We start from the raw sequence: 24,841 nt of genomic DNA on the forward strand, positions 1-24,841 counted from the left end.
GCTTGGGCGCGCGGTAGCGCCCTCGCGAGGAAGCCGTGGCTCTGTCCGGGCCGCACCTCCCGCCCACTTCCCCAGGTGCTGTGCCCCGCCCCATCCTAGAGCACTCATTAAAAACAGGCGCAGAAGACAATGGTTAGATCAAGTATTAGTATGTATTTATGCACAATAAAAACATTTACAAGTTAAACCGGAAATTTAAACAGGAGTTTAACAGTTTTTATTATATTAAATAACCAAAACACCTTTTATTCCCAAAATTGGTAAAGAATAAATAATATAATTTACAATATAGTACAAAAAATAACCAGGAAGGACAGGCATTCTGCTTTATACATACACTGTATATTTATAATCTATAAAACAAATTCACATCTCAAACAAGCCAGAAACCTTGGATGATATGGCTTAACAATTATTAAAGCAAACAGCACTGATTGTGCGCCCCAGGCCACGTGCTGCAGCCAGTGATTCCCTATGACGGTAACACAGGGGTGGGTGGGTTGGCGCAGTGCTTCCAAGACCTGAATGACCTCACATGGCAAGTTACTGGGAGATGTGGTGAGCTGGACAGCTGAGAAAGTGTACTGTGGGTTTGTTTTTTTGTTTCACCTTTCCGTTTTTCCCCCATAAGACAAACTGCTGTATTTCCTCACAGATCATCTAACAGACCTTAGTGTTCAAGAAGCAGATATAACTATTCCCCTCCTCACTTGTTTTTCCAGTGTCTTGTAGAGCAAGTTTGGACTCAAAGGTGTGATCTTCAAACTAAAAAGGACCTCCACTGACAGTGAGGTCATCGTAAGAATGAAAAAACAGACAAAACTCCAGGAGTCCCATGCTAAGAACCTGCAGGTACGGGAAGCAGATCTACAGCCTGAAGAAAGGTCCCCGAAGATCCCCACTCCCTGAGCAAGCACCCTAATCCCTACAAGGTATAGAAAGAAGCACAAGCTTCAAGCATCTTCTCAAAGGCAGAAAGCTCATTATTCTATAGTCACAGTAAAGAATGAGGCCAAACACCAACTTCCTTGGTACCAGAGGTACTTTCTCTTCATCTTTAGAAAAGACAGAGCAGCATGAAGTTCCTAGGCATCAGCAGGATCAGGGAAAGATTTTTCTAAGAAACTGATCTTAGATACTGGACTACCACTACTCCATTGGAAGATGCAGGGCCTAGAAGGCTTCTCTGCTAGTCTTTTAGCAGCTACCTAACATAAATGTTTGGGATGGGAGAAAAGGCCTCCACTTCTCTGCTATGAATGACAATTCCCCCTTAACCCAGTAAGCAAATGCTAGAGAAGCTGCAGAATTCTCTGGAATCCCATCAGCTTCATTTCAGAAAGGACAGTTAGTCCACTCCACCCCCTAACCTGCCTGCCACTGGGTGACAAGTGCTGTATTCAGGGCTCCCAAATGCAGTCTACGCAATTGGGTAGTGCTGCTACACCAAAAGCCTACAGAAGTGGATCCTAATCTCCATAGTTCTGTTCCTTTTACATGTAGGACAAAGGGTGCGGTGTCTCAAGGTACTCCAGAGGGGAAGCAGTTAGGGAAGGGTTGGCCAGCATACTGCTAACGCAATGCTTAACGGATTCTACCACCTCCAGTGGCGGATCAGGCACAGCCTCGGTTCCTCACCTGTAGTACAGACCCAGAGAAACCTACTGATCTCAGCTCAGCAAGGTGCTGAATTCAGGAAGAAGACACATGGAACACCACATGCAACCAAGTGTTCAAACACCGCTGACCAAACACCACATTCCCCTTCTCAATTCACAGAGCAGGGGCCACAGCACAGGCTCTGTCAGGCCCTGGAGGCAAGAGGCCTCTTCACAGGCACCAGTGCCAGGAGGAACCTGGGAAGGGGAGGGGGAGGATGTCCCTCTGTGTCTTCCACTGGTGCCTGCAGTCCAGTACCGCTACAGCAGCTGGTGAGACCACAGGATGGAGAATGTCCACACCAAAGGTCTTTCCTTCCCCTCCGCACATTGGCTCCCTTTTTTACAACAGATGGGGAGAAACCAATGGGGGTCAGGGCTGGCCTGGATGGCCACTGGACAAGTTGGGGAAAAGGAGTCAGGAGCAGAGATGGAAGGAGGTGGGTCAGAAAGGGCTGCTGGGTGAAGGGTAACCAAGTGAGGGCAGCATAGGCCTCACTTGCCCAGCACCATGCCACACCACATATGGCTGAAGGGTGGTTTATAAGCTTGTATTTCCTAAAGCTGAGAAGGCAGGGGAGCCTTGTTAGCTCCATTCTAGGGAAAGAACAGATGCTAGGCTACCTCCAGAAATACCCATAGCCACTGTGTGGATCCAGGAGGGAGTCACCAGAAGATCACAGGGCGGTGAGCTCTTAGATAAATCCAAATCCTGCTCAGGTCCCCTTAATTAGGAAGAAGAAACTTGGGGCCTCAGTGCAAAGGCATGCCAAGGGACTTAATGTATGGGGGACATCCTGTGACAATGTCAGCAAGAGGAGGAGGAGCCTCTGAAGAACAAACAGGATGTCCTCCCTGCTAGGCAGATTGGCCTCAGGTGCCTAACAGAACCTTGGGAGAAGTTCCAAGACCCATTAGTGAAGTCTGGCCTGCAGTCATGTTAGTGCCTGGGGTATCAGTCCTGTAAAGGTAAAGGACATCTCAGATCACCTGGAAGGAACTTGCAGGGGGACACGAGGAGGAAACCAGCTACACAAAGGACTCTGTTCTTTCTTGTCTGTGTCTCCTAATTCTTAAAACACAAGAAAAACATTTTCAACCAGCTTAACAAAGTCCTACAAAACGTACACAAAACCTGCGTTAAGACATGATTCCTTTCCCCCTTCCTATTACACAAGTCAGAACAAACCCTCCAGACAGGGGAAGCAGAAGGAAAGGGTCAGTGTTCTGGGGAGATGGCACCGGATATGCTGTCCTGGGACACCCCCCACCCTGCCCTGTCATCAGTCTTGGGGTGCAGACACCACCAAGCAGGAGCCTGAGCTGTGCCAACGGTCCCCTTCAACACTATCACAGAGGAGTCAAGTGGGGTGAAGGAGCGTCAGAGATTGCAGCAGCAATCTCCCAACACACAATAACCATACCAACGCACAACCCTTCTGAAATGCAAGCTCTGGACTGCCCAGCACCACAGTGGAGGCACAATACAGGATATCCCCCTCAGACTAGCACGGGCCTCAGGAAGGCAAGGAACCATTCCCACACCACAGCAATCTCTGATATCAACCATTCTCAGGGTTGGTTCTAGCTTCCCGGGATGTCGAAGCTTCCGCTTGTTGGGATAGGCCTGTGACCAGCTGTTCCCACATGATGCACATCCTAGGGTACAGACGTGCCCCTGTGACTATCTTCTAGAGATTTTGGACTTGACTTGCTTTCTCTGTAGTTTGAAAAGGGTTTTGTCTGCCACAAATGAGCACAGCCAGCCCAGTAAGCCCTCCTCTGTGGCTTCAGGATTCCGTTGCCATAAGGTGCAGTCACTGGGAGAGGTCACCAACAGGGGGGCCGCCTCCACCACTGTCGAACAGAACCTCTCGGCGGCCAGGATCAGTGATGGACAGCTCTTGGGCCAGGTCATTGAACCGAGATATATAATCAATGCTGTTCTCATTCATCATGCATACCAGCTGGGAATCCACCACCTATAGGAGAGGGAACAAAGGCAGACCAAATCAGAGGACTGTGGCCTGCTATCTGAAATGGCAGCAACTAGCAGCCAAGAGTGGACATCAGTGGAAGCCTAGAGTGCTATCTCTCTGTGGTCTGAAAATTTGCTTCCTGCAAGTTTCCCTGGAGAACCCAGTGGGAACTGGGTACATCTGGCTGCTGGCAGCCCCTCCCTCCTGAGACATGGTGGAGAGAGTCCACAGACAGCAAACAGTACACCATGGAAGGCAGAAATTGAGGAGGAGCTGGAAGGCAGAGCAGGGGAGACAGCCTGTCTTGGGGGTGGAGTCAGAGGAGGACTCTCCAAGGTGTCACAGTTGACAAATATGGGAGTAAGTCACAAGAAAGTGTGAGGAAAGAACATTTCCATCTGCAGGAATGGCAAGTGCAATACCCCAGGTATATACAGGCTGTTCAAGAAATACAAGAAAGACAGTGGACTTGACACAGAGCACAAGACAGAGAGCGGCAGATTAGGGAGGATGCAGGACTCTGGCAGGGATTCAAGGGCTAGGATTTTATCCTGGGGGCAAAATGTGGGCTTGACAGTCCCCGTGGTTTGCTGTCTGCCTTTGCCAGTGGGGCAGACTCCTCTTGAGCACAGGGGACTGTAGCAGTATCTGCACAGAGTAGACTGTGAATAGATACTCGTTAACAAATTGCACGATTAGTAAATGATTGAGAAAACTTTCTGGGGTTCCAAGAAGAGCTACTGCATCCACTGAATTTTAAACTTCTCATGAACAAACTGAAATTTGTTTCAAAAAGTAGAGCAAATAGTAAGCCCCTCCCCCAGGCACTTGGCACCAGCTTCTGTCCTCTTCAACACACGGCCATGCCAACTTTACCTCTCCCCACAAATTTCTCACTCCGTCCTTTACTGAAATCCCATGTCAGACCATTCCCCCATAGGTGTTTTAAATCAACTTCTGGACAACGAGGGCTTGTCCAAATGCAGTGGTGTTCTGAAGCAGGGTTTTCAAGGAATATCTTTTTGCTAAACACTCACTGGCTGTTTCTGCAAGTATGATGACACAACTCACTAAGGACAGTACTCCATGTGGCTCTGTTGTGTGGCACTGCATCACCAAAGAATCTGACCAAGGGGCACAGTGACTCCAGACCCGGGTTCAGCATTATAACTCCCAAGTGTTTCTGCAGAGCCATCCCCATAGAGCCAAGGATATACAGTGTCCAAACCAACATGAGGAGGAGAAAAGATAAGTTTCTTATGGGACATTTGTACTACAGAGTGTTTTGTAAATAAAGATTCTATGGCCAAATTGGTTTAAGAAATGCTACGTGTTCTGTGAGGGAGATTCATTACATTATTCTGTTTATGTTCTCATTGATTGAAGTTTCCAATCACATCATGATTTAGCTCAGAATTCTTCAAAGCTTCCCAAAAGTTTACCATCTCAAGAGTCCAGTCAGGGAGAGATGCCAAGGAGTCTATGGGAAACACCTCTGTGTTTGTTGACCTAAGGTTCCCCCCTCACATGTATGTCTGCCCAAAGAGACCTTGGAACATGCTGAGGCATGACATGCAGAGACCAGTCTGCTCCAGGAGGTCAACAACAGGATTAACCCACCCAAGTGGCACTCTGGATTAGGATCCACCCCTTTTCTGTTATCTGCTTTGACCAAGTCTCTCTTGCAGCACTTGTGGCTCTGTGCCTTTCACCTTAAAATCACCTGTCTCTCTCTCTCTTTTTTAATTTTTTTTATTTTTTTTAGTTGTAGGTGGACACAATATCTTTATTTCAGTTTTATGTGGTGCTGAGGATTGAACCCAGGGCCTCATGTGTACTAGGCAAGCACTCTACCACTGAGCTCCAACCCCAGCCCAAAATCACCTGTCTTTACTCCTTCCACCAGCACTGCCTCTGCAGACACACAAACAATGTGCAACACCCTAGCCAGACAGAGGGACACTGCACTGGCTGAAAGAGAGTCATGAATGGATTCCAACTTTCAAATCAGATGCCTGCCTTAATGTGACCCAAGCTATCATGGCCTGAACTTGGGAGGGGTACGGGCAGGGAAAGGTGGAGCCCTTCTACAGAACCCAATCCCAAGTTCCACTGGGCTGCAGCCGAGACACAGCATAGGACATGCTACTCAAAGGTCCCCTGCTGCCAGGACAGGACCTGATGGTGCCATACCCACGTCAGGAAGCTGAGGCAGCCTGAAGTCACACCACTTAGGAAAGGCATGATGAGATGCAAGCCAACTCCACCTGCCTTTAGAGGCCCACTCTGCACTGGCCTAGGCTTCCCAGGCCCTCCAGGCACCAGTGGTGACTTGGGTCTGAGGCCTGAAAACTCTCCATCTGTCACTGCTTGGCAAGCAGTCTTTAATTGCCAGTCTCAGGAAGGAACTGGGGTTGGGCAGTAAAGCTCAGGTTCATGGCGGCACACTTACCTCCGCAACATCAGCCAGGGATCTGGACACAAATGAGTCCCGTGAGTTGCCATCCAACAAACTGGGACCAAGCAAGGAAGTGCCACTGTTAGCTCCAACAGGAGTCGGCAGCATCTTCCGACTCTTTTCTGGGGAGATGAAGCTAGCTGCAGGGAGAAGACCAAGGATAACACTGAATATAGGAAACGAACATAAGGGCTGGCTGGCCACCAAGCCAGGTCCCCTGTGGGCCTCCACCTGCATGCTTACGCAAAGGGCTGTGCTCTTGCTAGACTGGCTTTTCTTTTCTTTTTTTAATATTTAGTTGGTGTACCTTTATTTATTTATGTTTATTTACATATGGTGCTGAGAATCGAACTCAGCGCTTCACACATGCCAGGCAAGCACTCTACCACTGAGCCACAACTACAGCCTGTGGACTAGCTTATCTTATAATGACCTAAGAGCACAAATATGCCTGTCCTTTGCCAGGGTCCCCAGTGCTGCACTATCTCACATCCTCCAACACACACAAAACTTTTGACCCTTTATGTCAGAACCTTACAACAGGCACAAAGGCAGTTCTCAACTGTCAGGATTTGTACTTGACTCTGTACTGTTACTGAAGATAACAGGAACCTATCATGGGGTGCTGGCTCCTCTGCACTCCCAAACCCAGAGCCCCACCCCCCACCCTCCCGCCATTGTGTCCACAGTCAGGACCAACCAAGTTCACTGTGTGCACAACATGCCCTGCTCCGGGTTGCTGTCAAGATGGCCACCCCCTTGGGCTCACATTGTCTAAAGCCTCCAGAGGACTAATCCCAGATGTGCTACAGAAGCTCCTCCATCGCAGGCAACGGCAGCACGTGTATCTTTCCCTGCATGCATGCCCCTTCCCTCTAACTGGTACTGGAACCCAGGGAGCAAACAGATAGGGGGAGGGCAGACACATCCTGTGACGCTTTCATGTGTGGTTGACACCATGCTGCAAGATGGCAACATCCACTTCAGAATATGTTACAGAGCACACAAAGAAAGAAGCTGAGAGTTCAAAGATGGCCAAATTCTTCTGACCTCAGCCAAGACTGGCAGAAGGCCCAATGGGGAATGGAGGGGCGGGTAGGCTAGACTAAAGGGGCCACTAAGAACACAAACAGTGCTCAGCCTCCAACAGGCTGTGGGCCACCAGGTGCACACACGTGTCAAAGCTCATGGTGAGTGGACACTGAGAAGCTATGTACTTCCCACCTCACTCATGCCTCATGTGTGAGAACACAGCACCTTCCTGACTCCAATCCCTGCTGGCCTGAGAAAGCAGATCCTTTCCTAGATACTCACCAAACAAGCTGCTGAGTGAGGAGTCTGTGGAGTCACTGGGGTACCACTGGGGGTCATGGGTGGGAGAGGCAATCCAGTTGGTCTGAGGACTACTGGATGGGGAGGGAAGACTCTTGGAACTGTCACTGCCGTTCAGTTTTGCTGGAGAAAGAGGGACTCCTTCACCTGTGAACCAAAATCCAGGGTCAAAGATGCTTTCCCAACTCACAAGCAAGGAGGCAGCAGGAGAGAGGGGCTGTGCACTGCTGAACAGAGGAGACCCAAGACACCAGCATGGTCAATAAGAGTCAGTAGGCAAGGACCACAGAATCTTCAGGGTGGCTTTGTGATGCAGAAAGGACATGATTCAGAGGAGAGCAACAGCAGCATCCACCGTCACAGGGCCAAGCCCTGTGCCCAGAGCTTAGCATATACCCTCTCCATAACGCCTGCATCAGCCCTGGTCAGACACGCTGGGAGGCTGTGAACTCACCTTGTCTGAACCTGCACCTAAGTCATATCAGCAAGGGACACACCACAGCCACCAGGACCACTGCTCTACAGAGGGAGGACTGAAGCCTTGACACAAAATCCAGCTACTTCCTGAACTGTCTGCCAGGATCACAATTAACCAGGAAAGGACTCCTTTGGACCCCTGGACTGCAGTGGGCCTCAGGGGCCCTCTGGCTCTCATCTCAAGGTCAGGAGCAATCCTACCAGACCACTAGCAGCCTAAAGTTCTACATGCACCTTCCCTGAAGGCACAGCAACTCCTGTAGGCTGCAGAAACCTGATGCTCAAGAATGACAGCTGGACTGGAATGTTCCCAGCAAGTCTGGCAAGTAGGTGGGGGCAGAGCCAGACCCCTCAAAGCAAGTCTGATTGCCTGGGCTGGTGGGAACCGGATTCTAGAAAGGATGACGAGGCCGCTTGCTCTCACCATACTGGCCAGAGCTGATGGCAATCTCGATGATGGAGTCGCTGATCTGCGTGGCAGGCTCCCCCTGTGAGAGCACATCCTCAGGGGGGCCAGGCAGGGAGATGTCCAGTAATGCGGAGACGTTGGGCGGGGAGAGTCGGGCGCTGGAGCCCTCTGAACGCAGAGGGGTACAGAGGCCATTCTGGGGAGGAGTCTTGGGCAGCTCGGTTAAGGAGAGAACAGATGAACCCTGATGAGAGGTAGGCATTGTTCAGACACAAGGGGCCACTCAGAACCCAAAACAAAAAGACAAGCACAACCTAAGGTTCAGTTGGGCATTAGTGCAGGGTGCTAGCAGTGCCCAAGCCAGGAGGTCAGGCTGAGGTGGCCAGGCCCTGCTTCGATCACAGCCCACAGCTCAACTGTGGACACACAGGTGGTGAGTGGTTGCCAGGTGGGCAGTCACCATCAGACAACCCCCTCCTCCCTGGCCCGGAAGCCAGATCTGAGTAGACAGAGTTGGGAGTTAGCCTGCCATTCACAAGGCAGCAGGCAAGGTGGCCAAAAGGAGAAGTCATTGAGCTCCACAGTGTGTCTGTCACTCAGCCCTGAAGCATACTCTACCTGGAAGCTGTCTGTTGTTGGCTCCTGCTCTGGCCTAGAGGGGATGCTGAGGAATGGGTCCCTTGTGCCCTGCGGGAACACGAGACAAGCTAGTAAGTGGCTTACCCATGGGCCAGCGCTAGCCTGGCTGTGCTCCACAGAGTGGTTCAGGCTCCTGGGCCTCCTAGCACCCCAGGTGCCAATGACAAGTTGTGCTTCAGACTGGAGTGTTGCACAGACACTGTCAGGCCATGAGCCCTGCAATTAAAACTGATGTTTCAAAAAGCAAACTCAAGGCTCATTAAGAAATCAGCTTAAAATCTCAAGCAGGCTGGGCTCCTTAGAGCTCCACAGGGTTGACCTACCTGCCCTCCTCAGGCAGCTCCCAAGCAGGCCAGGAAACTAGAGCTCCAGAACAATCAGGAGGGAGGGCCATAAAGTCCACTCTCCTCCAATGCATCAAGTGCTTGTGATGCCAGCACAGGGAGGTCTCGAGTTGGCTGTCATCCAACTTGGGTGTGGCTCAGAGCTACCTTGCCATGCATGTCTGAGCTGTGTATCCTTAAGTGTCACACAGCAACCCCTGAGGCCTGCCTACACTCCATGGCACACACTCACTCCCTGGCACAGTGGCTTCTCCAGCCTCTTAGCCAGAACCCAGCCCCATGTCCTGCTTCCACTTAAGATGTTGGTTGCAATGCTGAGCAGCACTTGTGAACACACTCACCCCCACAGGGGGCACGGGGTCTCCATTCTTCTGGGGTCCACTGGAGTCCTGGCCCGGGGCAGTGGCTGTTACCTCATCTGAAGAGAGTGGAGAGATGCCAGACAAGCTCTCGGTAGCCAAGACCGGCAGGGGGCTCCCAGGGATAATGCCCGCACTCTGGGCTGCCAAGTCAACTGCACCTGGAAACAGGAGCAGGAGGTCACACCTCTGTTCTGTGTCTCCACGAGGCATGAGGAGAAAGCTCAGGAGAGCCTCTCCCTCATACCTCACTTGGATGCAAGAGCCAATGGCTCCCTTTGAAGGGTAAGGAAACATCAAGGTTTGGAGAGAAAAAAGAATAAAATGCCTTGTGACAAAAACGTTACTCAGGAACCTCACACAGTGCTGTCACCATGCAGGTTGCAGACTTACTGGCCAAGTGATTTGTGGCCTGGGGTGGAAGGACCTTGGGCACAATTGGCCGAGACAGAGCTGCTTTGGTCAAAGATGACTGGATGGGCCGGAATGAGCCTCTCCCTGTAAGGGGGAAGACAGAATCAGATACATCATCCTGGCCTGCTCATGCCCTCTACAGACACAGCTAGATCTTATGTCATCCCCTTAAATGAGCTATGGGCACCTCAGGGGTGACCAACGCATCAGACCTTGGACTGACACCTTGCCACTATGATTTGGTTGTACTTTGCTAGGTCTTCTACAGTTGAAAAGTTAGCATGAGAAAGCAATTGGAAGCTGATGGGACTTGCAGGTACACGTGAAATGTAAAAAAGACCAGTTCTGTCCACAGAACAGGGGCTTCACTGAAAAATTCTCAGGGTGTAAGAGGACTGCAAAGTGCCAGCCCCCTCACTGCAGTCACTGACATACAAGGGCACAATCCACAGACCCCAAGAACACCACTACTCCACAAAGTGCTGGATATGCCTTGTTGCGTCAATGAACTGACTGAGCAAAGGTGCCAACAAGGCCAGCTGAGCCCATCCCCAAGGATGCACCCACAAGAGGCCTCTGCCCTGCCAGCTACTGCAGCTGGCCTGACAGGCCTGTGCCAATGGAACCCACACAGAACACTAGAAATGTGAGGCAGAGTGCCGTCTCCAGGCAAGGCCACACTCAGATGAAGAGGAGGGAAAGCAGGCCCAGAGAGGCCCCAGCTCTTACCAGCAACAGGAGAGTTGGACAGGATGGAGAAAGAGCACACATTGTGGGACTGATTTTCAGATGGTCTGGGGAGCAGCGTTCTCTGAAGAGAAAATGTAAATTATCAAGGCGGTAAGACTCCAATGCTGAAAGAGATCACTCCTCAAACTGGGTAACTAAGGAATCCAAGTAAGAGGGAGCTAAGTGTCCATAGATGTCACAAGGATGCCTGGGGCAGTCTGAGGCTTTCACATTCTGGGGGCCCCGTGTCCCAGAACAGTAGGTCCTCCCAGGGAACTGGACCTTCACTAGCAAAAACAAGGAGTGCCACATGACCTGCCCTGTGTGCAGAAAGCCCCTCTGAATTAGGTGGGTGTCCCCCGTGACACACACACTTGTTACAGCCCCAGGTACAGGATAAGACAGAGCCTAAGCTGGGCTTCCATGCAGCCAAGGCAAGAGGGGAGAAGGGGCACCCAACGCCTCTTCACAGGGCTCCTCCTGTGGGTACCTCTCTGTGACAATAGTCCGCAGAAAGTCATCACCCACCCAAACTGGCAGTGGCCACAAAACATTCACAGAGAGCATCTGCCAAGCTTGGCACAGTGGCCTGTGACACCAGTGATTTGGAGGCTAAGGCAGGAGAGTCACAAGTAGAGGTCAGCCTAGGCAACTTAGTGACCCTGTCTCAAAAAATAAAAAGGGCTGGGGATGTAGCTCAGTGGTAGATGCCACTAGAGCCAACCCTCAGGACAGGAAAAACAACAAAAAAACGAACTGTCAACCCAAAAGTGTCCCAAGACACCTCAGCCCAGAGAGGCCCCAGCATAGCTGCCATTCTCTGCTGGTGCACAGAAAACTTGGGTCATATAAAGCCTCTCCTTACCCAAAGATCTACCTGGCACTGGATTTGGCAAAGATCAGAGGGCAGGTGCGGCCGGAGACAGCAGAAGGACTCACGCACAACCCAACACATGCTCTGTGCCCACTGCTCCAAAGCCTGGCCCAGTGCTAGACAAGACTGTTTCTGAAAAGGGCCAAGCAGGAAATATTTAGACTTTAGCCCATACTTGACCCTGCCCTTGTACTGGGAAAGTAGCAACAGGCAGGACTGAAATGAATCACAGAACGTGTGTCAATAAAGCTTTACGTGCAAAAATGTTAAATGGCAAAAACCATAAATATGATCAGGTGTTAGGAAATGCTCAGAACAGACAGTGCAATCTAGGTGCCAGGAGCTGCAGGGAGCCGGGGAGCACTCAGAGGTACTGGGTTTCCTCCGGGTGATGAAGATGCTCTGGAGCAGGCAGTGGTGGCTGTGCCTATCCATAAACACACTGAAAGAACACTGAAGTGCACTCAAGTGTGCTCCTTAAATGGGTAAACGCTACAGAATGTGAACTACACAAATAAATCTGTCTTAAATAAGAAACAGCAGGCTGGACTTAGTCCACGAGAGGTGGTACTGAGCCGTGCACTCAACGGCCATGAAGCTCATGCCCAATTGGGGACTTTCCCACCACTGCCAGAGAAAAGGATTAAAATACAAAAATTAAATGTTAGTATGAACCCAAAGCAGAGGTGAAAAGAAATAAAATAAACCATGGGCATCTTCCTTCCTAAGATCTTTTGCGCAATTCTTACTTCTAAAAGAACTAATCTCGAGAGAAAAAGATGTCTAACAGTCTAACAAAAGGAAAACTATTAATCCCCCCAAAAAATACACTCATGAATTTCTTTTTTTTTTTTTTTTTTTTAATTTTTTTAAAGAGAGAGAGAGTGAGAGTTTCAATATTTATTTTTTAGTTTTTGGCGGACACAACATCTTTGTTTCTATGTGGTGCTAAAGATCGAACCCAGGCCACACGCATGCCAGGCAAGCACGCTACCGCTTGAGCCACATCCCCAGCCCTACACTCATGAATTTCTAAGGCCATAGCTATTTCATATTTGCAGCTTCCCTTCTGCCCTGTTTGCTGGGGCTTGAATGTGGCCCTGGAAGGTCCACCCAGCACTCCCTCCACCCAGCACTCTGGCAGAGGCCAGGCCTATCAATCCACTCCTTGCTGACTGCTGGCACCAGCTCAGTGTGTCTCATCATGTCCTGGGAAGTCCTCCAAGACTTCCAACCCAGCTCAGACGTTCTTAGAACCTGGACCCCAGAACTTTTATCTTTTCTGCTCATAATTTTCAATGCAATTCAAAGATAATCTTTACTTATAGGCACCATTAAATTCACTATTTTTGCTTTTACTTTTCACATTCGTAAGGAAAAGCAGCAGCAGTGATTTCCCCTATTTTACACCCTGAAAACCTAAGTCACAGAAGAAACCCAGTGTGAGTTGGCTAGCTGGGCCAGCGATAGAGCCAGGGGCACGTGGACTCATGTGAGGTCCTCACCTGGACCACCAATGGCTTCCGCAGGTGCCGGTTCCGCAGTTTCCTGGGCTTTGGCAAAAAGAAGTCTGACTGCATCTGTAAGGGAGACAGCACACCAGCCCTGAGGATGTGCCCTCCATGGCATGGTGGCCTGGCCTGGCACGCAGGCGCCCAGCCCAGCACTCACACTGATGGAGTTTAGGTGCTGCCGGAACGTCAGCTCTGCTTCTTTGCTGGGGGAGAAGAGCTTCCCATGTCGGCTGTTGGGTGGCAAAGTCGTTGGGACAGCAAAGAGGCCACCATCTGAGTCACTGCTTCCCGTACTGGAGGGACCAGCCACCAAGAGGGGCCTTGGGGGGTTCCTTAAACCTGGAAAGGAGAAGGGAAAGCCACATGCCAACACTCTCCCACACAACCTCTCCAGAGTGAAGGGAGTTCTGTTGGGTAGAAAACCTGGAAGGAATTCTGCAACGGCTCTTCAGCTGCCTGCATCTCATCCCTGGAAACATGGCCTTTCTTGCTCATGGAGGTTTCTGTCCCCAATGAGGAAACCATAGGCCTCCTAGAGGACAAGCATGCCACAAATGGTCAACACTTGGTGGACAGGACAGGGCCACCCACTGCTGGACTTCTCAGAACTAGCAGCACCTTTAGGGAATCCCAAACAAACCCAAAGTGGCAGAAGGATCTGAGAGCCAACATGCCAATTTACCAAAGGGGGTCAATAGGTGGATTTGGGTTATACACTATCAACTGCTGACCCCTGATCTAATCTCTAATTTTATGTAAAACAGATCCAGAAGTAATAGGACAGAAAGCACTATTTAAAAAGTGCTCTCCTGGGAATGCACCCTTCTGCATTCTTGGCCAGGCCCCGCCCCTTACTCTGTATTAACAAGACTGTGAGACTGCACTGATACTCAAGAGTCCACAGTCTGGGCTCATGAAGCATCAGGGTGGGTTTCAGAACTGCAGCCCCACTGCTCTGTAAGTGTTCACCATCCAGAAAGAGACAATTAAAGACGACACAGAACTAAGAAATTTACAAGTAGAAGCAAGAGGCAGGAGAGGCTGGGTCAACTACCAGCTGGCCCTCATCAAGGAACATGCCTATCTGCAGGGAAGGATGGCTTTTGCAGCACCTTCCGGAGGGAAACAGAAAGAGGTGAAGAGTAATAAAATAAGCATCTACAGGAGACTGTGCCCCAACTCAGCAGCAGCCCAGGTCTGCTCAAAGACCACCAGGATGCCCTAGCAGGGGTTATGCCTTAATCCTGGCCACCTGTGAGACTGAGGCAGGGGGGGTCTCAAGGGCAACTTAGCCAGACCCTTTGTCAAAATAAAAGGGCTGGAAATGTGGCTCAGTGATAAAGTACTCCTGAGTTCAATCTAAGGTACAAACAAAACAAAACACCCTCCCCATCCACCCCTCACCCCACCCCACAAAAAAAAAAAAAAAAAAAAAGACCACCAAGTGAGCCTCTCAAGGAAATAGGACTTCTGTTTTTCCCCTTTGTTCTAAGGATGAAATCCAGGATGCTCTACCACTGAACCACATCACCAGCCCTTTCTATTTCATTTTGAGATAGGGTCTCAATAAGTTCTCAAGGCTGGCCTGGGACTTGTGATCCTCTTGCCTCAGCCTCCCTAAGTAGCTGGGATTACAGATTACCACTGTACCTGGCAGGAAATAATCTTCTACAGGCAGGTCACTGGCAACACAGTAAATCAGAGAAAATATAAAAACAATGACATTCTGTGAATGGAAAATAATCCTGGAGAACTGCTAACACACCAGGACACTAAGTTCAGCTGAAAAGTCACTGTATTTTTTGGTATGCCCACGTCTTGTCTAACCTGATGCCATCTCCCCAGGGAGTGAGGCAAACTTGTCTCTTCCAGGATGCACACCACTGTCAGAACACAGGTACTAGGCAGGCATCTGCCTACGGTATCCATGACAACACCCTTTATGCTGAAGTGTGAGGAGGACTTAGGGGCTTAGGACAAACAGAAGCACTCCAGTCCTTACTCCAGGGCAGTCGCTGACTCCCTGGCCACTCCTGGATCAATCCTGGGAAGAGTTGCACGGCTTCTCCTAGGCTAGAGGAGTGAATACAGCCCACACTCATCAGAGATACCCAGCTCTGCAAGGGCAGGAAAGGGCACCTGAGAGCATTCATACTTCTCCCCTCAGGCACTCGTGGAATCCACCACTCCAGCTGCAATAATCAGCTTACTTATAAAACACCACAGGCTTAACCAAGTAGTACTGATGCCCAGGACATGCATTATGCTTACCTTGGGGTCTAATGCATGCAGAGACAGAATTTATTAATCAGCTACCTGGAGCTGGAGGTACAGCTCAGTGGTAGAGCACCTGCCTAACATGCATAAGGCCCTGGGTTCCATCCCCAGCACCAGCAAAAAAAAATTTATTTCCTAGTTATGGCTGGGGCAGGGTCCACTGTGGTAGGTTACTCTTGTCTTTTTTCAAGACTGTTCAATTGCTGGCATGTTCCTTAACCAGAATCTTTATTCTAATGTCTTACATGCAAAGAAAAACAGTCCACATAGGTTTAGAAAGAACCAACTCTCCTCAGAGGCCATGAACCACCAACTCAGTATGACATAGTTGCTTCTAGGGCTTTATAATGCAAGAGCCCCCAAGTATCCACATTGCCAAAAGTCATCTCGTCCTCTGCTTCTTGGCGGCTCCAGGACCCCATGACTCAGGCCATTTATGACAGGCTTCCACATTCACCCTCCATGCCGTTCACTGGACCATGGCTGACCAGACAGTAGGGCAGCCTCAGACACCCGTGCCTTTAGCTTCAGCACAGTCCCTGACCCTGTCAAGCCACCATGACCCTCACCTGGGGAGCAAGGTGCAGCACCAGATGGGAAGGTCTTGCTGCTACGGAGGGCAGACTGGTTTCGAGGGCAGCGGGGACTCCGGGAACTGATGGTCACCACCTTCCCTGGGGGGGTTGTTGACTGCTCCTCCTGGGCAGGCCTCACGGATGCCGTGGATGTGGCGTTTGCTTCTGGAGCCTGGACAGAAATCGGCCAAAAATGTCCAAACTCAGCACAAAAAAATAAAAAAAAAAACTTTGATGTGAGTGCCCCAAGGAGGTGTGAGTACACCCTTGAGAATTTGGAAGATGGTGCAGGGATCAGAGCCTGATTTCCATGATGGCAAAGGTCGGGGTATCAAAGACACCTGACCTTGGCACCCCCAAAATCACTCAGCAGCTGGCCAGTTTCTCAAAAAGTCACTGGTCAAAAAAAAAAAAAAAAAAAAGAAAAGGAAAAGGAAAAAAAGAAACCAAAAGAGAAACAAAAGTACAAATCACCAGCCAGATAAATAATGAAAGCTACTGCTCCCCTGCTTGGGTGAGCCCCTGTATGTCTCCAGTGCTTGCGTGAGTGGTGAGAATGGGCAGGTGGACCTCAGCGCGGGGAAAGGTTTCACCCACTCTGAGCAGGGCCCAGCTGCAGGGAGGAGGTACTGGGCAGTGAAAGAGAAGAACACTGCTTTTAAAACACCCACAGTAAAAAGCCAGTGTAAGACGACTACAGAACTCTTCTGAGTCACAGGAAGAAAAGATTTACACAGCCATAGCTCCCACAGCACCACCAGTCCCAGGGCCTGTCTCCTTTGCCTTACTTCTCCCAACTCTGCCAATCTCCCGTGTCTTGGGCCTTGTGGGGCACTTGTCACAGCTCTACCAGGGAAGGAGGAGTTGCAGTAGGATGGAAAGCCACAGGATAGGCCCCCATCTCTGACCCAAGGTCTCCAACCTCAGTGAGCCACAGGCCTGTCTTCTCTACACCTGTATTCTATAGTCACCTGGGGTTATCCCTACAGTCTTCGGCGCTATTCTGGAAGCTGCATGTCTAATAAGTTCCAGGTGATGCTGAGCTGCTGGCAGGCCCTATTGTGAGTGCCTCTGCTGAGCTTCCTGCCTACCATGCTCCACACCTTGTGCTTCCTCCTCCCCTAGGGTCCTCAACCATGTCACTTCTCTCCATGTAAAGCCAAACCTGCATGAACTCATAAGCCATCTGGTCGCAACTCACTCAGCCCCAACAGCCCTGACATTGGGCCTACCCAGGAGTCATCTCACTGCTCAAGCTGCAGCCACCTTCATGACCAGGTCTTGTCAAGGCCCGGGTAAACTTCCTGAAGGGCCACACTGACCCACTTACCAGCTTGGGGTTGACCTCCGTGGAGATGAGCCTCAGGAGGCAGTTCAGGAGGCGCTGCTCATGGGGGACCGGGGGACAGGGGTGGGTGGCCCGGCTCTCAGGGCCTAGCACAGCCAGCCAGTCGTACTCCAGCTGCAGCTTGCTTGGCTTGCCCATCATGAGGTAGACTTCAGCCAGTGTGAGGCTCTCAGACGTCTGCAGGCTCCAGCCCTCCTCGCGCAGCTGCTGGGCTAGCTGGCTGGCAGGGACCTCTTTTGGGGGCCTGGTGGCAGGCTGTCCCTGAGATGTCAGAGGCTCTGTAGGGCTTCCCTTCTGTTGGGGCTCCTCTGAAGGTGCATCTGCTGGGTCTTTAGTGCAAACATCCAGGGGAAGCCCAGGGCTAGGGCCAGGCTGAGGGTCTGGGCCAGGGGAGGTGAGGTCAGGAGCCTCCCTGCTGCTGGGGGTGAGAGCCTCAGGGGAGGCCGCCCTGCCAGGAAGAGGATGATCTCTCCCAGGCCGCGTGTCCGTGCAGCGGCACTGTTCCGGGACGATGAGGTCCTGACAGGACTTCAGGTAGCGGGGTAAGGGGTCAAGGAGAGACAGCTCATCCTCCAGGTCTGGGAGCTGGCCGCAGGCACACGGCAGGGCCCCAGGCTCTCTGATGAGGCCATCCCCGCCCTCTGCAGGAGCTGCTGCAGGGGTCTTCTCGAGACTTGGCCCGGAGTCCTGATGCCCAGGGGGAGGCCTGTCAGGAGCGTCCAGGCTGCTCAGACTTGGGGTGGCCCCCTCCCCAGGGGCACTTTCAGGGGAACTCTCTCCAGAACTCTGCAACACATCGGTGGCAGGAGGGGGCCGCCCACCGCCCTTGCCCTCAGTGCCACCCCTTGGGCACTTCACCTGGCCCCGGGCTGTTCCCTGCCCACTCTGGATGCCCAGGATCTGGGCTGGGGGTAGCGAATGGGCATCTTTGGTGCTCTGCTTGCACCGGCCACCCTCCTGCCAGTGCACTGTGCAGAAGGCCTTGGAGTGCACCACACGGGCCACACCAGGCAATGGCGTCAGCGTGCAGTTCTCGCCAGGGAACAGGTGCAGCGCCACCTTCTCCTGTGTCTGCAGGGCGCTGGTGCCCGGGAGCTGCCGCTCCTCGAGAGTCTTCCGCTGGGTACACTGTCAAGGAACAACCCTGCCAGCAACGCCATGGTTATATTGCTCGCCAGGTGCGGGGTAAGGGCCCCTGCCAGAAGCCATATCTGCTCCTTGGCATCACAGGGGCTCAGGTCTGCCCTTACCCCTGACCTAGGGACTTTCCTCAAGCCACAGACAGATAACACTGGCCCAGGGTATAGGGTCTCTGAGAAATTCATACCTCTGATGCACACTGTACATAGGGAACAAGGAGGGTCAGAGCTAGCCAACAACACAGGTGGGGCTGTACCTGTGTCACGTACCCACCCTGCTGGCACAGGTCCTTCCACCACACCATATGGGCAGATGGCTGGCCAGTCACAATGTGGAGAGCTAGTGTGCCCAAATGCCACCACAGCAAGGAGTGGACAGGTAGGGCTCTATACCCAAACCCCAGTGGCAAAGGGCTCCTACAGGGTCCTGTTGTAATAAGAAAGACTAGGAAGTGAGACCCCATTCCCAAATAGGGGGAGCTGTAGAGACTGGAAGATTTGTTTAGTTGTGAAAAGATACAACTCGCACTTCCTGGAGCGCCCACTTCTGCTTCAAGAACTCGATAAGGCTGGACACCTTCCGATGCAACTCCACAATCATCCTAAGAGACAAAGAAGGGAGGCTGCCACAACATGAAGCCAAAATCAGAAGGGGCAGGGCCTTGTCAGGGTCAGGGAGGGCACCAATAGGACCCAGGTTCCTTCTCCTAAAGATTAGCCCTATCAGCTGAGCTAATACAGATTCCCGCAATCACTGAGGAAGTGTCACCAGGTATGACACTGCTCCCATTATTGCCTGGGGTGCACTGTGTGGGAACTGTGGGTGCCTTCAGGATTCCAGGGTTGGAGTGGCCAGCCCTCACAAATCCTAAGGAAATAAACACCACATGGATGGGGACAAGGCACCAACAGTGCCAGAGCTCGCCCAGTGTGAACAGCTGGCTTCTGCAGACTCCACTGGCGCAGTATCTATAGACTGGAAGGAACTAGGAGCACAAGCATTGGAGGGGACCCTTAGTGGCACTGGGCCCTGAGGTGAGGAAGATGTTCTGGACAGACGGGTGGAAATTCCACAACACTGAGAATGTACCAAATGCCATGTGACTGTAAACTTCAAGGTGGCTGATGGTTTATTTTACATTGTGAATCTACCTCAATTTAAAAAAAAATGTTTAAAGCAGCCCATCCCCACAGTAGTTCCTTGTGCACAAAGCAGACACTAATTTGGGAAGCCAGAGAGAGAGAAGCAGTAGGGGCTTTATGGGACAGAGAGGAGAGGAAGGTTCTGCGGCCACTTGCCCTCTAGCCAAGACTTTCTCTTATCATTCACACTCCTGAGAACCCTGGCTAAGCATGGGACTGTAGCTCAGCACCTGCAGGGCCCTCATCAGACCACCACTGTGGCAACATCACACCCACACCCTGTCCTCAAGTGACGCCAGAGCACTAGGGTGAAACTTGCTCCTTGCATCAACTCCCTGAGGAAAACCCAAACAGTACCCTTTATCCCTGTCCAGACTACAGGGACCCTCCTCACGCTGAAGGCCACATTACCTAAGGCGTGGGTTCTGGGCAAGGCTCTGCACTCGTGCCCAGGCATGGTTGTTCCGTGGCTGTAGCTCTACAGGGACTTTCAGGGGCAGACGCACTGGCTTCTGGTCCTCTTCATCACTGAGGCCTGCAAATGGGAGAGACCATGAAAGTCCAGAGCAGATCAACCTCAAGGCAGAAAGTAAAGTGCTTTACCAAAAAAAAAAAAACAACAGAATCAGAGTGCTGTGGACAGACTGCCTTGGGACCAGAGGCAAGGAAGGCAGAGGAAACCCAGCAAGGGAGCAGCTAATGAAGCCACTTATACACATGCACAAAGGCCACAAAAGATCTGCTCCAAATAGCTTGGAGCCCTCTGTCTTGATACTGCCATGGCTTCTGAGCTAAACTTGATCTACTGAGTGGAGGCACTGCATTTCAAATGGAAAAACTATCTATCTGCAGTACTGGGATTCAGCTGGACCAGGCACAGAACTATTCGGCAGAAAACATTCTTAGCTCAGGCTGTTACCAAACAATAAAACAACTGAGCTACAGGTGTCCCGGCCTTCCCCTGGTCACCTACCATCAGGATCACAGAGCTTCTTCAGGGCCCGGCACATGGGTGCTTTGATCCGCAGGTTCCTCCCTTTGTAACGTACTGTGGTGGCTCTGGGAAGAGAGTTGGGAAGAAGTGCTGATGCCTCTGGATCAACACACATAAGAAACGGCCCCCTAAGGGGCACTATGAAGGAACAGAGGCTCCCATGCTGTCACCCAGGACCAAGTAAGGCTGTGGCTCTGGACATCCACAACTTTTTTGACCAGGAGATGTCTGCTGTTTACGGGAAACGTGCCATGTTCCCCCTACTCTGGCAAATTCCCTGGCACAAGCTCTTCTCCCAGCCCATTAAAACCACTATTCTGCACTTGGGCAAATGGCTGTCCATTTTTCCACCCATCCAATCTCCATGTGCTTCTCATCCTGGGGCCTCACAAACTGCAAAGCTACCTCACATGACCAGGTGATATATCTCAATCCACCCCTACATAACCTCTATGAACCTTCTTCCTGACTGCCTTGCCACACCAGTGTTGCAACCTATCCCTCTTTAAACCACACTGGTGGGCCCAGAATACAAGCAGCCAGAGAACAGGGTATCACAGGCCCATGCCTGGAGTCCCTGGGCAGGCCCTGAATACGTCTGTCAAAGCTGCAATGTGTTACAATTACAAGATACCTGTAATCCCATAGACTAGGGAGGCTGAGGCATGAGGGACACAAGTTCAAGGGAGGCCAGCCTCAGCAACTTACTGAGGCCCTCAGCAACTCAGTGAGACCCTGTCTCAAAATAAAAGTAAAAAAATAAAAAGTAGAAAAAGGCTAGGGAGGGCTGGGGATGTGGCTCAAGTGGTAGCACGCTCGCCTGGCATGCGTGCGGCCCGAGTTCGATCCTCAGCACCACATACAAAAAAAAAAAAAAAAAAAAAAAACAAAGATGTTGTGTCCGCCGAGAACTAAAAAATAAATATTAAAAAATTCTCTCTTTCTCTAAAAAAAAAAAAAAAAAGGCTAGGGATGTGGCTCAGTGGTAAAGCACCCCTGGGTTCAATCCCCAGTACAAAAAAGAAAGCAAGAGGACAGTTCCTCCAAAACACAGCTGGAATACTTGTGAAACCCTCCATAAAGGCAGGTGGTTTTAAAAGTGGAGGTGAAGTGAGGGGTGGGCAAGACAGCCAAGACCAGGCTTGACATGGCCCTTAATTAACTCTTGCTGCTATGGGTCCCTACTCACTTCAAAACTAGAAAGCACAAGGGATACAGCAGAGTTTCTGATCTGGGAGAAGAACAGGTTTCTAGTCCAAGGAAAAGCTATGGCCTGCCCGGTGGGGAGCAACATATGCAGATCTGCATTTCACAGAATGTTCCAGGTGAGGATGTGCCTCACATGTCATGGATTTCTGCTGTGACAGCCTTTCTGACTGACCCACATCCAGTTGCAATCATGTTAGTTCAGAGATGCTTTTGTAACTGCCACTCAATTTCTGAGAAGTAGTCAGTGAAAAAGTGACAGCACATATATGTGCAGAAAGTGACACATTCATCTGTACATATTTATGTTTGTATCTGCACATTTACGCACATAAATTCCCTAAGAATAAAATTCAATGGTGTAAATGGGAAGAAAAATCTCTGGCGAGGGGAACAGGATAGGGTAGTTGTCTATTTCATATGTTTGTGTTTGAAAATTTTCTGAGCATATTAGATAATACTTGTGTAATTTTTAAAAATGTTATTGTGAGAAAATCCTGCTTATAATTGGATATCAGAACATGAACTATAGCTTTAAACAGAATGAGCGCAGGAGGGACTGATAGTTCCCTAATTTGACCTAAGAGTAGTTCAATTGTACACATGAAAAGACAACCAGCTACAGCAGCCTCAGACAGGAAGAAAAGGCCACACCACTTCTACCTCTCAGGAATAAAGCTGGGTCCCTTCCTAAAAAGGGAAACAGCTGACTGCAACATGAAGAAGTCTCAATCCTTACATAGTGGATTCCAACAATGCCTCTAAAAACTTTAATGTGCTTATTATAAGGCCAGCCAAATAGACAGCGAGGTCCCAAGGTGGCATGGGGGGAGGGGAAAGTTCAATGACTGCTCAAGCCATGGCAGCTACAATCTCATCTACCATTCTTCCACTTGCCCAACCATCCATCTGTCATCCATCCTTCCATTCATTCATTTGCACTGACTTATATGTCCATCCTTCCATTCATCCATACATACTCATCTATCCTTTCTTCCATCCATCTCATTTGCCTCTTCACCATTCACCCATCCACCCATAGACTCATCCATCCACCCATTCTCTCATCTGCCCCTTCATTCATCCATCCATCAATCTACTCAACTGTCTTTTCTTCAGTCAATCCATCCCTCCATCTGTTCATCTCCATCCTTTCATCCATTCACTCATTTGTTTAGCCTCTACCCACCCTCCATCCAAATACTGACTGAGTTCTCTCTGTGCTTGACACCAAAGAGCAGAGCTGATACTTGGAAAACCTGACTGAGGAAACAAGAAGACCTCAGGAAGAACTCTTTCACTTCCCACCCATGTTTGGTCTGGAGGGATAATTCAGAGAAAACAGGTCTCCAAGCAACATCTTTTTTTTTTTTTTTGGTACCACGGATTGAACTCAAGGGCACTCAACCACTGAGCCACATCCCCAGCCCTATTTTGGATTTCATTTAGAGATAGGATCTCATTGAGTTGCTTAGCGCTTCATCATTGCTCAGTGTGGCTTTGAACTCTCAATCTCAGCCTCCTGAGCGACAGGGATTACAGGCATGCGCCACCGCGCCCGACTCCAAAATATTCTATTGAGTTAACATTATTGCCAGGCATGGTGGGACATGCCTATAATCCCAGATATTTAAGGCTGAGGAAGGGGGATCACAAATTCAAGGCCAGCCTGGGCAACGCTATTTTAAATAAAAATCTAAGAAAAGGGTTGGGGATGTAACTCGGTGGTATAAAGCACCCCGGGGATCTACCTTCCCTATGGAACCACCTTATCCCAGGTAGAACCCATAGACAACAAATGGTACAGTGGTTCAATATATTAGTAATGCTGGGGTAGGGCTGCAGGAATAGTAACCAGGAGGAACATCTAAAACAAGTAGCAATGCAGCCTGAAGTCAGCTCACAACCTCCTCCAATGAGAGCTCTGGAAGCAAATGGGCTTTTCTGCTCATCACTGCTTGTCCACGGGCCTCAAAACCAAACAGCAGAGGCAAGACTTCAACAGCAGGCAAGCTGTGTCATGTGGCACCTGTGTTTGTAATAATCCTAGCTTCCGTTACACTGCTACTTTGTGACTTCCTTTTTCTTCCTTCATCGAAATAGAGTGACTGCACCCGCATTTATTACCAGGGAACCATTCTGAGATGATGATCTTTTTCCTTTTCTCTCAAATGCAAATTCCATGACCAGCCCAAGTCTGGGGCACCACACCAGCCACGTTCTGACTTACAATGAGAACGGCTGTTCATGCACCCCCTACCCCTCAGGAGCTGAAAGACAGGCAGACCAGTATGCCCCCAGGGCACAAGGGTGGGAGGAATCAAAGCCTAAGCTCCCCTGGACAGTCACACACAGTGCCTCTGCAAGCACATCCACTGGATCAAAGGCAGCCTGGCTTTCTTTCTGACACGAGATTTTTTTCTTCCTTGCAAAACTACTGGATAAATCTAAGCAGCACATGCTACATTCTATGCCATCAGGTCTGTAAATGATGTAATAGAATTTCATTTTAATTTAGACCTTTTCTCAATTCATTTATTCCTTATTTTATAATTCTATAACTGAAAGGAGATTCACAGTTAACTAGAAAAGGCCTGTGTGGGAAGTAAGGGCAAATTAAGCACTCTGTTGCTTTCGGAATTGAATTAAGACACATTTTTCCACATGCACCTTTGTAATTTATCTCTATTTCTCTTCTGACTTTACAGGTATTATGCTTGTCCTTAAAAACTAGAGAGTCTGAGTCAGACACAGTGGTACACACCTGTGATCACAGCAACTTGGGAGGCAGAGACAAGACAGTTAAAGTTAAAGGCCAGCCTGGGCAACCTAATGGGGCCCTAAGCAACTTAATGAGACCTTGTCTCAAAATAAAATGTAAAAAGGGCTGGAGATGTGGCTCCATGGTTAAGTGCCCCTGGGTGCAATCCCTGGTACACATGCTCTTGCTCTCTCATGCACATGCGCACCTGC

General features: G+C 50.2%; 1 protein-coding gene across 4 annotated transcripts in view; it reads right to left on the minus strand.

The window, feature by feature from the left end:
* Window positions 1–133: 133 nt before the first annotated feature.
* Window positions 134–24,841, minus strand: part of Cramp1 (cramped chromatin regulator homolog 1) — a 54,248-nt gene continuing 29,540 nt past the window's right edge. For all 4 annotated transcript variants that reach the window (XM_071605662.1, XM_027940573.2, XM_071605661.1 and 1 more), the window contains 15 exons: window positions 20,642–20,727; window positions 20,080–20,203; window positions 19,046–19,127; window positions 17,369–18,505; window positions 16,033–16,210; window positions 13,344–13,525; window positions 13,178–13,252; window positions 10,799–10,880; window positions 10,049–10,153; window positions 9,638–9,816; window positions 8,932–9,000; window positions 8,329–8,557; window positions 7,410–7,574; window positions 6,090–6,235; window positions 134–3,640 (listed from right to left, as the gene is read on the minus strand). In XM_071605662.1, coding sequence (XP_071461763.1) covers window positions 3,476–3,640; window positions 6,090–6,235; window positions 7,410–7,574; window positions 8,329–8,557; window positions 8,932–9,000; window positions 9,638–9,816; window positions 10,049–10,153; window positions 10,799–10,880; window positions 13,178–13,252; window positions 13,344–13,525; window positions 16,033–16,210; window positions 17,369–18,505; window positions 19,046–19,127; window positions 20,080–20,203; window positions 20,642–20,727 — 3,004 coding nt within the window. In that variant the 3' untranslated portion in view covers window positions 134–3,475. The remainder of the gene's footprint in view (window positions 3,641–6,089; window positions 6,236–7,409; window positions 7,575–8,328; window positions 8,558–8,931; window positions 9,001–9,637; window positions 9,817–10,048; window positions 10,154–10,798; window positions 10,881–13,177; window positions 13,253–13,343; window positions 13,526–16,032; window positions 16,211–17,368; window positions 18,506–19,045; window positions 19,128–20,079; window positions 20,204–20,641; window positions 20,728–24,841) is intronic.

Source organism: Marmota flaviventris, chromosome 19, assembly GCF_047511675.1.
Source record: "Marmota flaviventris isolate mMarFla1 chromosome 19, mMarFla1.hap1, whole genome shotgun sequence".
Lineage (NCBI taxonomy): Eukaryota > Metazoa > Chordata > Mammalia > Rodentia > Sciuridae > Marmota > Marmota flaviventris.